This window comes from Capsicum annuum, chromosome 3 (assembly GCF_002878395.1).
Source record: "Capsicum annuum cultivar UCD-10X-F1 chromosome 3, UCD10Xv1.1, whole genome shotgun sequence".
Classification (NCBI taxonomy): Eukaryota; Viridiplantae; Streptophyta; class Magnoliopsida; order Solanales; family Solanaceae; genus Capsicum; species Capsicum annuum.
The window spans coordinates 41505112-41523021 of record NC_061113.1 but is presented as its reverse complement, the minus strand read 5'-3'; the positions used below and the strand labels follow the sequence as shown (position 1 = coordinate 41523021).

General features: G+C 39.0%; 1 protein-coding gene across 4 annotated transcripts in view; it reads right to left on the bottom strand.

Annotated features, from left to right (window-relative positions):
- Positions 1–451: 451 nt before the first annotated feature.
- LOC107863897 (phospholipid--sterol O-acyltransferase) overlaps positions 452–17910 on the bottom strand; it is a 50981-nt gene continuing 33522 nt past the window's right edge. For 3 of the 4 annotated variants that reach the window (XM_047409309.1, XM_047409308.1, XM_016710089.2), the window contains exons 11-16: positions 14588–14659; positions 12302–12470; positions 2018–2122; positions 1857–1941; positions 1687–1776; positions 452–823 (exon numbers count right to left, since the gene is read on the bottom strand). In XM_047409309.1, coding sequence (XP_047265265.1) covers positions 1695–1776; positions 1857–1941; positions 2018–2122; positions 12302–12470; positions 14588–14659 — 513 coding nt within the window. In that variant the 3' untranslated portion in view covers positions 452–823; positions 1687–1694. Of the gene's footprint in view, positions 824–1686; positions 1777–1856; positions 1942–2017; positions 2123–12301; positions 12471–14587; positions 14660–17910 lie in introns of those variants that run through there. The other variant, XR_007053551.1, reaches the window with a different exon arrangement.

The window sequence follows — 17910 nt, the reverse complement described above, 5'->3', positions numbered from 1 at the left end:
CCAGAGGGTTAAGAATGGATGCAAATGGACCTAGTACATCACATTTACTTTTTATTGATGGTTTCATAATTTTTATTCGATGGGTCAATAATCGCAGTGCTAGGGCGATCATTTTACGTGTGTTAAATAGAAGCTAAATATTTGGTCAAGGTGATTAATGTAGACTATTTATTTTAGCAAGAATATTTAGAGGCAGAAAAGAATATAATATTTTTTCTATATCGGGATAGTGCCAAAGAAGTCCAATACTTAGGTTTGCACCACGAATTAGCGGCAGTGATAGGAAGTTCTTAAAAAAGATTAGATTTATTACTAATAGGACACAAGCAACAAGTTGAGGGATATATAGAAAAAACTCTCCCAGGATTTAGGATTCAGGATTTTAGTCTAAGAAAAGAGGTTATATTACAGCTATACCTAGTTATGCTTTTATGTAAAGAACTAGCATCCATGATATCAAACTTCTGATGCAGTCAGAGTTATGGAATAAATAATCAGTGAAGTCTCAATACATGGACTAGATTTTCAGAACTATTGGCATCAAAAACACCATGCATATAAATGATCAGCACTCTTAAAATGAGTAGAGCTATCTCGACTCTATGCTGTAATTACATTCTGATGTGGAACATGTTATTGTGCTAAATTAATACTATACAAAATTTCTTTCATTTGGATGTACAGGTGGTCCAGAACTCCAGATGCTTCCGAGTTTATGATACACAGACGAAGTTGGGTGCGACGCTGTCCCGACGAACATCCAGTCTTTGCTCTCTGAATCGTTTGGCCTTGCTTCTAATGTGTGTGGAATGTACTACTGTTTCTGCAAAACAAAATGTCCATGTCAAAAGGATTATCACTGGTGCTTTAGAGAGTGATGAATTTGATACAACCTTTAGAGAACCACACCCCAAAAGCTAGCTATTAAAGTAGAAGAGCCAACGTTATATAAGCCCCACGTAGTTCGCTATTAGACACTGATGTGGGACTCAAGTCCCATTTCCTTGCAATAATTATCGTAACAAAACCACCATGCTAAGGTTCTTGAATATTCAAACTTGGAGAGCAAAGAACAAGATCCCCCCCCTCTCTCCTCCCTTCTTGAAATTGGAAAGCTCTTATTTTGGAGGAAACCCAATTCTATAGTTGCCAATAACTTCTTCCATCTCTCAGAAAGAAAGTCAGGAGCATCAGATAGGATTTACTCGAGGGAAGGCACAGCACTACAACAACAACAAACCCAGCGAACTCCAACAAATGGAGTCAAAAGCACAACACACTCACTTAAAAAGTTGCCCACTTTTTGCCCCCCGAAACTAAAGTTTAAAGCACCAAGAACATCACTAAATCATACATTATTAAATAAAATGACCGTCCTTTTTGAAAAAGTATTAAAATAAAATGACATTTTTTATGAAATAATAAAATAAAATGAACATCATTATTCTGCTCCCTTCAAGGAATAAGTCGGTCATGCCTTGATCAGCTGAGCTATGTAAATCAGTAAATGTACTTCCAAAATATCAAGGTAATGGGGGACAAGTGATCATCCCTTTTGTAGAAGCACAAAGTACATTTTAGCAAGTCTTGGTCCTGTTATCACATATTTTGGTTCTCATTTATGCTTCCATAGGATAATTAGCTGCAGAATTGTTCTTTATCCTTCTAACAAAGAAAGAAGCACACCTTAAAAATCATACATAGTGTGACAGGAGATGAGATGTAGAATTCTTCAATCTGCAACTCTGCCCCAAGTGAACATCCCCGAATAGATATCTGCATCATTGTAACCGTAGAAAGGTGGCCTAAATACAAAAAAGGAGAATATTGGCAAAATCTAATTGAAACACTCTTACCTGTATTCACAATGTTCAGGCCATGCGCATCGAGCTTTACCGTAATCCCAATAGCAGTCCTCATCCCTCAGAGGCCCACGCTTTGCTTTTTGTTGCAATAATTACAATGTCAATAGAAACTCAACATTCATAGTAAAAGTTAATGAGGAATCAGACACCACCTTTTGTAACAAACTTAGATTTTTTATCAGGATGAATATCATGCCACATCTCAAGCCACAGCTCCCGCATCAAAGCTGGAGATCTGACAATGTTCCTGTGATTTGCTGCCCAATAAAAGTTAGAGTCATCAGATTGAAAATTGCCACGAGGTGTAAGATGTTTAAAGTTGATTCAATATCTTATATCTACAACAATTCAATTTTATCAAATTTATTATATGCAATTAGGGGTGGGCATGGTATGATATATACTGAGTTACCATACAACAACAACATACCTAGTATATTCCCACCAAGTGGGATCTGGGGAAGGTAAGTGTATGCGGTCCATACCACTACCTCAGAAGTGAGGTAGAGAGGTGGTTTCCGATAGACCCCCGGCTCTATCCCGGCTCAAGATAAAACAATCTAGACAAGGAATAGTAAAAGGACAAGATACAATAAAAATTACGACCCCTAATAATATCATAAACAAGATTCACCAAATAATAAGACAAACGATACATCCTGAAAAAATACAAACCTTCTACCCTAATCCGCCGCCTCCACAACTCCCTATCTAGGATCATGTCCTCGGTAAGCTGAAGTTGCTCCATATCATGTCTAATCACCTCCTCAACTATTTATTCGGTCTACCTCTACCTCGCTTGAATCCATCCCTATCCAACCTCTCACACCTTTACACTGGGGCATCTGTTCCCCTCCTCATCACATGTCCGAACCATCTTAATCTCACTTCCCTCATCTTGGTTTCCACCGAAGCGCACTCCTACCTTATTTCAAATAACCTCATTTCTAACTCTATCTTTCCTAGTACACCCACACATCCACCGAAGCATTCTCATCTCCACCACCTTCATCTTTTGAATGTGGGGCTTCTTGACAAGCCAACACTCTGAGCCATACAACAAAATTGGTCTAACCACCACTCTATACAACTTGCCTTTAAGTTTAGGAGGTACCTTTTTGCCACACAAGATTCCAGAGGTGAGCCTCCATTTCATCCACCCTACCCAAATCCGATGAGTGACATCTTCATTAATCTCTCCATTCCCTTGAATCATAGACCCTTAGATACTTGAAGCTATCTCTCTTAAGGAAGGAACAAGTATAAGCTTAACAGCCACATCGGACTCATAAGAGACCTCACTAAACTTGCACTTCAAATATTTCATCTTGGACCTACGTTACCCTTTAGACTCTAGGGTTTACCTCCAAAACTCCAATTTAGCATTAACTCCACCACGAGACTCATCAAACAAGACCACATTATCTGCAAAAAGCAAAAATTAAGGCACCTCACCTTGAATTTGCTGCGTCAAAACATCCATCACCAAGGCAAAAAGAAACGGACTGAGAGTTTATCCTTGGTGTAACCCCATCAAGATGAGAAAGTACTCCGAGTCCCCACCCCAGTCCTAACCCGCATCTAGGCTCCGTCATACATATCCTTAATCACCCTGGCATACATCATAGGTACACCTCTAACCTCCAAGCACTACCATAGAACCTCCCAAGGGACTATCATGGGTCTTCTCTAAGTCGATAAACACTATGTGCAAGTCCTTCCTTTCCCTATACTGCTCCACCAGTCTCCTAACAAGATGAATGGCTTCAGAAGTCGAGCATCCTGGCATAAATCTGAACTGATTATCAGAAATAATAACAATCCTTCGCAACCTCAACTCTAGCACCCTCTCCCAAACCTTCATAGTGAGACTCACTTGATACTCCTATAACTGTTGCAATCCTGAATATCACCTTTGTTTTTATACAATAGAATCATCGTACTCCACCTTCAAACTTCAGGCATCTTCGTTGTCTTGAAAATTATGTTAAATAACCGAGCCAACCACTCCACACCCTCCCCTCCTGTACACTTCCAAAAATATACTGAAATCTCATCTAACCTCGTCGCTTTACCCATTCGCCTCCTTCGAATAACCCCTTAACCTCCTCAGCCTTAACGGGCCTACAATAGCCATAATTGTGAAACCTCTCAAAATGCTCCAAATCCCCCAACACAATGCTAGTATCCCTTCCTTCGTTCAGAAGCTTATGAAAGTAAGACTGTCATCTCCTCCTAAATCGAAATTTTTGATTACGTGGTTTTGGAATTATGGTATTTGGTATAATATATGGTATACATAATCTTTTGACATTCAGTATTTATAAATAGCATACCCAAATACCAAATATCATACCTAAATATATAGTTATATAACTAATTTATATATATATTATTAAATTACTAACAAGCACAATTTAGTATTAGTATATAACTATATGTTTGGATGTTGGAATTTCGACCTCAATCTTGATTTAAATGTTTTTCTTTAATTGATTAATGAAGAGAGTTGCTTGTACTTTCTTTTGAATATATATTACTACATGTGTAATGTGTTAGTATGATATAATTGAGACTTTTTTGGAAAGTCAAAGTCATGATTCGCTATTATATGAGTATATATTAGTCGAAGTTGAACAAACTTTACCATAGTGCAAAAACACAGATACCAAACTTCAAAATACCAAACCATACCAAACTAATTAGGTGTGATAAGGGTATGATATTTTTAAAATCCGAACCAAAAATACCGAACCGAAGTTTCAAATACAGTAACATACCATATCATGCCCACCCCATATGCAATGGTACAAGATCTTTAGTCTTGCATCATATGGAAGCTGAATATCTTATTCATGTCAAGTATTAAAACTGCCTCCAACCATCTTAGATCAATGAAGGAACCAAAAAAGTAATATTAGTCTATGGAATTGGAAAAGCTCTCAAAACATGCTACTCAAGCAAGCTGGAAATTCCGATGTATGCTTTCTGAATTAAAATATAATTTTTCTCCCAAAAGAATAATTATACAAGAATAAAGTTTAGGATGCAAAGTTTGACAATTACAATAATGCTGGGCATGCATTGCATGTCATGGGCTGCTTTGCAGCTATGCCCCATGACCCCTTCGTCGTGCCCTATAGTGCCCTGGCAAGCCTCCCAGTGCATAGATCCATGGACGGCCCATGCCAAGTGACAAGCATGTCTGTGCCTATGTCGCCCCACTGATAGCCCTTACCAGAACCCTCAGCAGGCAACGCCCCAGTGTCCATGCCCTGCGTACAGCGTGAAGATCCTGATGCCGAAGACAAGGATATGGCCCCTCTAAGTGTCACCACTAGACCAACATTTCCTTCGTAGAAAGTCTAGATCTTTTCAATATAAACATAGAGCAAGTTTACTTCCTGTATTTCCTTTATACATTTCTAGATTATTTATGTCAAGTCCTGTAACTTTGGTTTACTTTTTAAAGCATTATTAGGGGGATCAAGTAGTCAAACATTCAAGCAAGCAAACAATTCTTTATACTGGTGGATCTCCCCCTCGACATCGTGTTGCCTTTCTGTAATAGATGCTTTCATTAATGTAAGTAAGCTTGACTCACTCTCTTTTCTATTCTCTCAATTGTTCATTATGATCTTGCATCGGTTTTCCCGTATGACACTGACTAGCGTACAGAGGGGAACTCCGATTGGCAGATAGTAACTACAGGAACATCGGTTGCCTAGCCTTACATCGCCCTTCCAAGAAGTCTCAGGAAGGCATCGTGTTACAATAACAATGCTCTAATTTCTTCTTTTTTCATTTTGATAAGAAGAAAAATTTTATCAAGAGCGAAAAAATTCTCTCGTCATAAGAAGAACGCAAAAACGTAGAGAATCTACAATAGTATGATCCTTTTTGCACGACATCCAATCTTCTATACAAACTGGAATTTCATTGGTGCACCAAAAAGAAACTAGAAATAAGTGGCTATTCCTCATATACACATATCATCCTCTATCCCTCAAATACTTGTCTGTTCATCTATAAAAGTACTACAAAAAATTCAAATAATTACAGCTATGAAATGCCTAATCCCTTACTCAGAAACCAGAATGCATGCATCTACGTGCATATATATGTTTGAATTTATTTCAATCTGGATTTCAAAAAGAAAAAAACTTTTGCTTGTTTCAATCCAAAAGGAAATTATATCTTTAAACATTAAAACTACAACAAATTTTGGATGTTATCTATAGATTTAACTTGATATTCAAAACAAGCTACTGACTGGACTCCACTAATTATTAATTCACAAGAAGGAAATGCTGAATGTTTGTACAAGTGATACTAGATAGAGCTCATAAAATTGATATAGGAAAACTAAAGATAGAAGCTTATAAAAACTAGGGCAAAGGAAAAAATTTGCCCCGAACTGGAACAATCTTGCCCTCCATTACTAGTTGGGTCACATGTGCCCTCGCTATTACAAGATTGGCTCATCTATGCCCTATTAACCAGTCTTATGGACTAATATGTCTCTAATTATTCTGATTAGTCCAATTAAAAGATACGTGTCCAAATTACAACAACAACAACAACAACAACAAACCCAGTGTATTCCCACCTGGTGGGGTATGGGGGGGTAGGATGTACGCAGTCCATACCTCTACCTCTGAAGAAGTAAAAAGGCTGTTTCCGATAGACCCCCGGCTCAAGACACGCGGTATCACACAAACACATAGTAAAGCACAGCACAAGGTTACAAGATTACATAACATAAATACGGCACCCATAAGTAATATAAAACAGGGGAAAGCACACAGATTCATAATAAAACATGGGACACAGACTCCTAACAGGAATAAACCCCCACCAAGTAGTTCCCTATACTAGCGACTCAGACTGGCCCTAGTCCACTGCCCTAATTCGCGTCCTCCAGACCTTCCTATCTAGGGTCATGTCCTCGGTGAGCTGTAACTGCTCCATGTCTCGCCTAATCACCTCACCCCAGTACTTCTTCGGCCTACCCCTACCCCGCTTAAAACCATCCAACGCTAGCCTCTCACACCTACGGACCGGGGCATCCATGCCCCTCCTCTTCACGTATCCGAACCATCTCAATCGGGCTTTCTGCATCTTGCACTCTATTGGTGTCACACCAACCTTCTCCCGGATGTTCTCATTCCGAACTCTATCCCCTCTAGTCAACCCACACATCCAGCGCAACATCCGCATTTCTGCCACCCTCATCTTTTGGATGTGGGAGTTCTTAACTGGCCAACACTCCGCTCCATACAACATGGCCGGACGGACTACCGCCCTGTAGAATTTGCCTTTAAGCTTAGGCGGCACCTTCTTATCACACAGCACCCCCGACGCGAGCTTCCACTTCATCCATCCCGCCCCAATACGGTGCGAGACATCCTCGTCAATCTCACTGTTACTCTAGATCACGGACCCGAGATACTTGAAACTCTCCCACTTACCTACCTCCTGTAATTCCAGCTTCACTACTACCTCTTTCTCCCGCCTCACGTCATTAAACTTGCATTCCACATACTCTGTCTTGCTTCTGCTCACCCTGAACCCTTTAGACTCAAGGGTTTGCATCCACACCTCTAATTTGTCACTCACACCCCCTCGAGTCTCATCTATCAGAACTACATCGTCTGCAAAAAGCATACACCACGGCACCTCCCCTTGAATACGCCGCGTCAAAACATCCATCACCACTGCAAACAAAAAGGGACTAAGAGTAGATCCCTGATGCAACCCTGTCCGGACCGTGAAATGCTCTGAGTCTCCTCCCGCCGTCCTCACCTTAGTTTTCGCTCCATCATACATATCCTTGATTGCTCTGATATATGCCAGCGGTACTCCACTCACCTCCAAGCATCTCCAAAACACCTCCCTGGGGACTTTGTCATAGGCCTTCTCCAGGTCGATAAACACCATGTGCAGGTCCTTCTTCCTCTCCCTATACTGTTCCACCAACCTCCGTACCAGGTGAATTGCCTCCGTCGTCGAGCGGCCAGGCATAAATCCAAACTGGTTTTCTGAAATAGACACTATCCGTCTCAGCCTCACCTCGACCACTCTCTCCCAGATCTTCATAGAGTGACTCAATAACTTAATCCCCCTATAGTTGTTGCAACTCTGGATGTCCCCCTTATTCTTATAGAGAGGTATCATGGTGCTCCACCTTCAAGCCTCGGGCATCTTTGCCGTCTTGAAGATTTCATTAAACAATCCCGTCAACCACCTAAGACCAGCCTCCCCAACGAACTTCCAAAACTCGACCGGTATCTCATCTGGCCCCGTCGCCCTTCCCCTTCGCATTCTGCGAACAGCCTGTCTAACCTCTTCTACCTTAAAACGTCTACAATAGCTAAAATCCCGACACTCCTCTGAGTGCTCCAGTTCCCCTAACACAAAAGCTCTATCCCCTTCGTCATTCAAGAGCCTAACCAAATTACACCACACTTTAAAACCAAAACCAACTCCACTATAAACTACTATGAAAAGTCACCCCTCTTCCCTTTCTTTAGCTTGGTGCTAAATTTTAGAAATGGAAAGTTATAGGTCATCTAATCCAACACCTACTTCCTTAAATGGGGCAAGCTGTTCTATTCTACTCCATGGTTTCTCTTGGCTATATGTTTCATATTAGTAGAGCCAGGAGCTAGGTTTAGTCCTCAACTCATGCAACACTACCGTTTGCATAACAACCCTTTACATCAATACGTATAAGTTCCTCGTTTAAAATTTCGAGCAAAAATTCTTCCTGGATTTCAAGTTATAAATTTCAGGCTAGGCTAGTTTCAGACGAAATCTGAGCAAGGTGTGGTCTAGGGCAATTCGGGAATGAATTGGGTAAGTGTAATGGTGGTCCACTTAACTTATAGTTTGCTAAGACGATAAGAAACCCGTAAGATTTTACGAAATTGAATTTGGGTAAGTAGAACTCCCAAAATTGATCTTAGCGTAAAGGGTATTGCTTGGAATGTCTTGGATTTAAGTTGAACTGTGAAAAAGAGAATTTTTGGGGAAAACCGGACATTCTATCCCGTCGACGTCATTAGAGTGACGTGCATAGAGACATGCCTAAAAGCAGAGAAAGTGCGCCCAATCAACGCGGTCAACGACCACTATAGCGACATGTGTCACTATAGTGACGTATGTCATAGAGACATAAATTGTTTTTTTATTCTAAAAAAAAATCCAAAAATGGTTTATTTTCTAAAACATGTTTTTGAAAGAAGAGGCGATTTTGGTCAAAAATCTTTAGTTGTCCGTTGATTTGTTCATTAAGGTAAGGAATTCATCCCCGTTAATTAATAAATTGATAATCTAGACATACAATTGCTAGTTCACGCAGTTCAGAGAGGATTAAGGGCTGATTTTAGTTGATTTTCTGGTGCAGGGGAGTAATGTAAGTATAAATCATTAGGTTTTGGTTAATGATCGTTAAACTACACTTGCACGTTGTTAATTCACTAATTTATCACGTTGTTAAACTACACTTGCATGAAATTGGTAATTTTAGGTGAACTATGATAAAAAAGCCCTAGAACAGGAAGGGAATGATCATGAACTTGGCCTTAGGGGTTGGGAATGAGTTGTAATCCCCAACGTGGTAGGTCATTTCAAAAATTATATGTTTGTATGTATTTCTAGAACGAGATCAAGCGAAAATTGCATGGAAAGGCAAGACTCAAGCTTAGTTGAGTTGTACAATCAGATTGAGGTAGGTGATGGCATTATAGTTTAATCCAATTTGTTTTATATGTGCATGTTAACTACTTCTTAGTATTGCTTATAAGTGCATGTTGTTGGGTGTGGTCATTTTCAAATGAACTTTATGTAAAGTAATGGATGTCACAAGTAATGGTCGATATATCTTGTTGCATGATTTTGACCTACTTTATTGTTGATTGTGGAATGTTTCGGTAATTGGACATTCTCGATGGAATAAGGTTGGCAGGCACTTGTGTCTAAGATTGAGGTACATGGACGGAACTTGCCCCATGTAGGTCATGACTAGCGGGTGATTATGATACCCTTAGTGTGTATGTACAAGGGACATGTGAGTTTGATGGTTCCAAGAGTGAACCAAGGAATGCATTTTAAATGTTGTGCTATTTGCTTAATTTGTCTTGACTTGGGTTGACTGGACTTGACTTAATTGTAGATGTCTTTGACTTGTCGCTAGTAGTCCTGAATTGCTTTAGTTGTTAATTGTTGTGCTAGGTGTAGTTAGGGTGAGCACGTATTAACTTGTACTACGCTTTGGTTAAGAGTGCATATTTTCATATTGGGCTGGCCAAATGACCCTACCAATACACTGTTAAGTGTTCATATTCTCATATTGAGTTGGCCAAATGACCCTACCAGTACACTGTTATTTTCTTGTGTACTGATACTACACCTGCCCTTACTTTAATTGAGTGCATCGCATATTCCAGTGGCTCCTGCAAGACCTCACTTGTGACTCTATTGTGTGATCCAGATTCAAAGGTGAGTAGCACATTCAAGCTTCCATGGAATCCTTCTTTGATGACATTGTCCTTTGTTTTGGAATCATGCACTTTCCTTTAGTTTTTGTGGTTGCATCCCCTTCTTGACAATTTTTAGGCCTCGTTGACCATGAAAATCATAATTTTTCAGAGCTGGAGTTGGAGTTGGAGTAATGTTTGGCCATGAATATAAAAATTTGAGTTGTTTTAAATTTTTTGTGAGAGAAATGGAAGTGAAAACAAGTTCTAAAACAATTTCGAATTGTAATTGGATATCTTATGTCCAAACACTACTATTTTCACTAGAGTAAAATAATTTTTCAAAAAAGTGTAAAATTCTCATGGCCAAACGACTGCTTAGTATGTTTTGGTACACCGACTTTCAAATTCTAGGGATGTTTATTGGTTTTAGTACTATGTTCTGCACTCTTACTTTGTTTACATTGGATAATCCTCGAACTATTAATGGGATAGTTTTCTTATTTTCTCTAAGTGTTGGTTAATGCTTCCAGGGTTATTGGTTCTTCCACCAGAGAATAGGGTGGGTGCCACGCACATCCATTTGGGGAGTGACAGTATGTGTTCGAAAAAACAAAAAGAGATATAATATTGGAAGGTGGGTTCCTTCAAGTTTCAATTTTAAAGGTGTTAATGGTATCTTTTCTTTAGAAAAGTTATTTTCTTGTTTCTGGATGTAAAGATATGACACATGGACCTAACTCAACCCCAAAAAGCTAGCTCATGAGGTGAGTATTGCATGAATCCATAAACAAACCACCAATCCATTCCTTACAAATGTTGGACTCTAACCACTATTAACACCCCCTTCATGCCGGGCCTATCAGGAGTATGAATCGGGAGCCCAAAAAAGGATGGACCTGACTATAATATGACACCTGGGCCTAACTCAACCCCTAAGGCTAACTCATGAGGGGAGGATTTTCCAAGTCCATATAAGCAAACCACCTATTTATTCCCAACCAATGTGAACTTTGACCCACTCCAACAGTGGAATTGTTGAGATGGTGCGAAAACTGAATCTTGGAAGTTGAAATCCTCCGAAGTTTCAATGTTGAAGGTGTTAATGCTCTTTTTACTGAGAAAGTTATTTTCTTGATTCTGGGTTGCTGAAATGGCAAGAATAGATATGTCACATGTGAATTTAGAGGCCAGCACTGGTGGCCATGGTCGCTGGTGCTCTACAGTGGTAGCAGTGAAGAGGGTAGTGATAGATGCTGATGAGGGTTCTTGTAGTTGTTAGTTTTATTCCACAGTTGATGGGTGAAATTGTGATGATTATAGCTTTGCTTGTGCCACCAAGCCTCAGATAGGGGAAGCTGTAGAGTCAAGGAGAGTGTCATATGTAGCCGAGTCTAATGGTAAAAAGGAGCTGGTAACGAAGTTGCATGTGCGTAAAATCTGGAGAAGGATGGCTTTTCATGGTGGTTTTTGGTGGATTGGGGTTATTTTACGGTGGAGTTGGGGTTGGTATATAAAAGAATAGGTGGTATAGTAAAAACAGCAGTGTTTAATTGGGACACTTGTCTTAGTCAATAAGGGCATAGATGAGCCAGTGGGGTAACATGACGGCACAGCTGACCAACTATTAATACAGAAGCAAAATTGTTCTCCACATTGTTCAGGGAAAATTTGGCCCTTCGCCGAAAAATTAGGACAACAGAAAGGAATGTAAAGAAATAATGGTGAGCAATTTCATATCATAAAAGAAGAAAATTAACTGCATTCCACGGCTTTTGTGTATTAATAGATAAAGCAGAGTCACAAATGAGACATGGGAAATCAGATGGTGAACCAGAAGAAAGAAAAACTATATATTCTAGCCAACAGAATGAAGTGAGAGAGAGGGCTGAATAACCAAGAAATTCATTTAGATGACTTAAATAACAAGAAGGAAAATTAAGATATTTCAGATACCTTTATCAAGTTCCCAAACTGCTGTTCTCGTTCCTGGAAAACTTTCAGAATCCTCATAATAGGTTATGTACTTCACTGTAGGTAACCTTGTCATATTGGGAATGATATCTTCACCATGTTGATGCTCTTTATTTCGATGCACTTGTACATCTGAGCCATCATGCTCTGACTGATGTTGTCAAAGACAGAGAGTAAGATAGAGCTGCAGTTGCCAGTAAGTAACCAATTTAAATGCTAAAATCATCCATAAGCAAGCTTAAAAGAAAACTAGAAAGTATGAGGTCATGTGACTATATTTTCATGAATATATTTTGTTTCCCACATGAAGACAATTAGGTGAAAGTCATCTAATGAATTAACATTGCATAGCTTGGTCATTTGGGCCCTTGATCCAAATGAACCATCCTTTCAATCGAGGTCAATCTTTGTTCCCCGAAGGACGACTAAATCGGATTGAGGGCCTAAATCATTCAGTCAAGGTAGCTGCCGCATCACCCTTGTCGGAACCTGACAGTCCAAACTAAGACCGGATGAACTGCTAAATCAGAAGAAATTGAATGTAGTTCCAATAACAGCACTCAAAAGTAGGCTTTGGGTCGACAGTGACACTGAGACATGAATGCTAGGGGAGTGGAGTTCTTTAAAATGTATTGCATCAAACATTCAAGTATATGAGAAATGACTAACAATTGTCAGACCCGAGTACAGATACTGGGAGGAGACTCAGAGAACTTTCCCGTGTTGATGGGTTACACCAGGGATGAATCCTTAGCGCATTGGTGATGGATGTATTGACACGGCATATTCAAGGTGAGGTGCCATGGTGTAGGTTATTTGCGAAAGACATAGTTTTGATTGACGAGACTCGCAACAGAGTTAACGCTAAGTTGGACGTTTGGAGAAAAACCCTGGAGTTTGAAGGGTTCAAGTTGAGCATGAACAAGACTAAATACTTGGAGTGCAAGTTCAGTGATGCTGCATAGAATGTGGAAATGAGGCTCGATACACAAGTCATCCAAAAGAGCAGTAGTTTCAAGTATCACTGGTCTATTATCCAGGAAAATGGAGAGATTGACAACGATGTCACTCACCATATTGGTGCAAGTTGATGAATTGGAGGCTCGCGTCCAAAGTTTTGTGTGATAAGAAGGTGTCATCTAAACTTACAAGCAAGTTCTACAGAGTGGTAGTTAGACCAACTATATTGTATGTGGCGGAGTGTGGTCAGTCAGGAACTCTCATATTCAGAAGATGAAAGTGGCGAAGATGAGAACGTTGCAATGGATGTGTAGGTATACTAGGGAGGTCGGATTTAAATTGAGGATATCCAAGACAAAAAGGGAGTAACTTTGGTGGAAGACAAGATGTGAGAAGCGAAGTTGAAATGGTTCAGGCATGCGATGAGGAGAAGCATAGATGCCCCAGTGTGGAGGTGTAAGAAGGTAGGCTATGGATGAACTCAGGGGAGGTAGAGGTAGACCAAATGAGTATTGGGGAGAGGTGATTAGACAAGACATGACGTAGTTGCAGCTTACCAAGGACATGACATGTCCTTAGATAGGAATGTATGGACATGAATTCGGGTTGAAAGTTAGTAGGAGGACTGGATCCTTATTAGTAGGTAGAGTGCATTGTCTTGTTGCCCTTACTAGTAGTCGTAGGACTACTCTTGTAGTTTCTCATTCTTCGATTTCTGATCCTATCTAGTGTTTAAGCAGTTTGTAGTATTATTTTGTTGTAGTATTGTTCTACGACTATTTGTTGTTTCCGTTTACTATCTATCATCTCTTGTACTTCTATTACATCTTTTTCCAGTTTGTTTTTGACTTGAGTCGGGAGTCTATTAGAAACAGCCTTTCTACCTCACTTCTGAGGTAACGGTAAGGTTTGCACCTCCCCAGACCCACTTTGTGGGAATACACTGCCACTGGGTATTATGTTGTTCTTGTTATTGTTGTTGCTGTTGTAAGACATTATATGTTTTAGGCAGCCCTTCTGATGTGTCTGTGTGGGATGGCGAGATTGTGTCGGAGCTGTTTCCATATGCTTAATATGACTAGAAGCCTTTCCCACAATTAGTGCTTGTAAAGGAGATAATAATAGTTGTCGTTTTCCGATTTGACTGAGAATGAGATCGAACAACGTATCAGATACCAAAAAGGAAGACAGATGATCTTTTAAGACACAAACTCAAAAAAAATATCACTTTGACCTTCAAAATCGTACAACAGGACTGATCAGGGGAACAATGGTATCTTAGATATCTATGACAGTGCTTATGAATACCTGCGGTGTCCTTGTTATGTTCACTTTTGCGCCCAGCCAATTCTTGCACCAGGAGAGGGAATGGTATGGCACCTGCGAATCTGCTTTCATTTAACAAAAAAAAATCCCTTTCTTGTACTCATAGTCATAGATATGAAAGTTATCATAATCAAAAAAGACCCGCTGAATTAAAAATTACACTTCTGTCAGATTTTTGCAGCTAACTCATAATTCTAATATAAACCTTACCCCTTGTCGCACATAATATAGTGAAATTATTTCGTATCTTAAAACTACAATTATCTAAAGTTCATTTTTAAGGATTCTATTATGTAACCAATGCAACATTTTAAATCGATTTATTTCTCGAAAGAACAACTAAAAATACATTTCAAACGTGCAGTCATTTATTTTAATATTAGCTACCTTTTTTCCAGCTCACACCTCAATAATCCACTAGCAGTCTAGAACATGCAACCTCCCAACAGCACATAATTCTTTACATGGTTATATTTCTAAAAAAATTGAATTTCAGAGGAATCAATACATTTTTTTAAAATAAGTTAAATTAAGTTCGACTAAAAGTGAGAGCATTTAAAAGCATTAGGTAGTGGGTCATAAATGTCAGATTGTCGAAATAATTGTTGTCGCCGTTGAATTGTTGACCAACTCATCTAAAAGTTTATATTGTTAAAGAGAGCATGTTATTCACTTAACTATGTCATAAACACGCCCCCTCACGTGCATGCATGATTCTTTTTTATCAGCCAAGCACGTGAAAATTCCTCTTGATAATGGGTGGCAGTGAGACTCAAACCCAAGAACTCTGTCTACTCTGATATCATCTTGAATTATTTGATCATCTCATCTAAAAACTCAAGTTATTGGAGAGAGCACACCGTATTTATTTAATTATGTCTTCAACACCGAAAAACATTAGAAGAATATGTGTCTAGATTCACTGAACTTGAATAAGCAAAATATAATAGAATTTATAGGATATGCAAGAGAATTTTGTATTCAGTTACAGAATTTACGTATCTTATTGGGCATGGAGTGAGCTCTATTATGACCATAATGGCATGCCAAACTCACTTGAAAGAGGGAGTCGAAGATGTGAACACGAAGTGAAGAAGTTTCCAGACATGCATGAACTAAAACAAGCTCTTCTGTATGGAGAAGTTTCGTTCATATCAAGAGTGTGTTTGGGAGGCCAAGGAAGATGGATTATATGGAACAGCGATACTTATGCCCCTTCTTTATCGGTAGTATTCTCGGCAAAAATGAGAATCTCAAAATATGTTGTTAGTAAATTCATAGACGGTATGGGCACCCATCATATTTAGCTTTAAAAAGTTATATTCTAGTTTATTTTCTAGAACTGAGTTTAAATCTGTCTTGTGATGCTTGTGCATATGCCAAGCATATTAAAAGAAATCCTATCCTTTGAGTGATGATAAAAGTATGATTCCCTTTTTGACTATTCATTCTAAGGTATGGGGTCCTACTCAAACACTTTCTTGTCTGGTAGTCTATGGTTTGTTACTTTTATTAATTGTTGGACTAGGATCACATGGGTGTAATTGTTAAAGGTCAAAAGTGATATTTTCTCTTTTTAAAGTCATTTTATAAAATGATTTGTACTCAGTTTGAAGCCAACATAAAGATCTTTCAAACTGACTATGGCACATGGACAAAACTTCTGGAGCTGATTTGGAGTCTTGCAGGATAATCCATCAAACTATTTGTCCTTAAACTAGTGCACAAAATAAGGTTGCCGAAATAAAAAATAGACATTTGTTAGAAATGGCAAAAGGCCTTATGTTTGCCATGCATTTACCTAAACCATACTGAGGGATGTCGTTCTAGTAGCTGCCTTATCAATTGAATTCCATTAAAAACCCTTGATTCTCAGAGCCCCTGGAAGCTTTAAATGGTAAGAACGAATATACTATTCCTCCAAAGGTGTTTGAGAGTGTCTATTTTGCTCACACTAGGAACTCAAGAAAACTTGATCCTAGAGCTTGTAAATGTGTCTTTATTGGGTATTCTCCAACGCAGAAAGGATACAAAGCTATCATCCTTCTTCCAGGAGATCATTTGTCAGTATGAATATTACAGTTCGAGAATCAGAGCCTAATGTCAGTATTACACCATCACATCTTCAGAGGGAGAATTATAAGGAAGATGAGATGTTTTTCCCTAGCTCAGTTGAAACCACTACCACAAAGAAAAGTAAAATTGGAGTAAGAATACAGGAGGAGACTATTAGGTGTTTGGATAGATCTAATTTGCAAACTTACCCAAGGAGAAATAGAGCAGAAACAGCAGAAGTCATCATTCCATCTGCTGAAGCCAAGCCTTCTTCTACTGGTCAGTTATCTACATTTTGTAATGAGTTATATTTTCCCATTGCTCACCGAAAAGGAGTCAGATCTTACATCAAACACTATTTATCTAATTTTTCCTCTCATAATTCATTGTCTCCCTCCGATAGAGCCTTTGCCTTGACTATTTCTTCTGTGTCTATTCCCGAAAATGAAGGAAAGCTTTTGTAGATTCTAAATAGGAGCAAGCTATGATTGAAGAAAAGAGGCCTTGTTAAAATATGAGACTTGGGAACTTGTCACATCACCACCAGACAATAAGTTGGTTGGTTGCAAATAGGTCTTTACTGTAAAAAATAAAGGTGATGGTTCCATTGAAAGATTCAAAGCAAGATTGGTGGCAAAGCGATACTCAAGACTTATACAGTGGATTATCTAGAGACATTTGTCCTTGTTGCAAAAATAAACGCTAATAGAATTTTTTTATCTTGTGCAGCTAACCTTGATAAGGACTTGCAACAATTTGATGTGAAGAGTGCATTTCTTCACGTAGACTTAGCAGAGGAGGTGTACATGGAGATTCCTCCAAGATTTGATACTCAACGAAGTCAAGGAATGGTGTGCAGACTGAAGAAAGCCTTGTACAGACTGAAGAAATCTCTAGAGCTTGGTCTGACAGATTCGGCAAAGCAATGATCTCCTTCGGTTACCATCAAAGCAATGCCGATCACACTTTCACGGTTACCAACAGAGCAATGTTGATCACACCTTCTTCATAAGACATCAGAACATCAAAAGGGTAAACTCACTCTTCTCATAGTTTATGTTGATGACAGATTAATGACAGAAGATGACCCGATTGAAGAGTTGTTGACACATGAATTTGAGATCACGGATCTTGAAAAAATGCAATACTACTTGGAATTGAGGTTGCTAGAACAGAGAGAGGAAACTTTATTTTTCAAAGGAAGTATATTCTGAAACTCTAAAAAGAAATTGGTATGACAAGTTGAAACC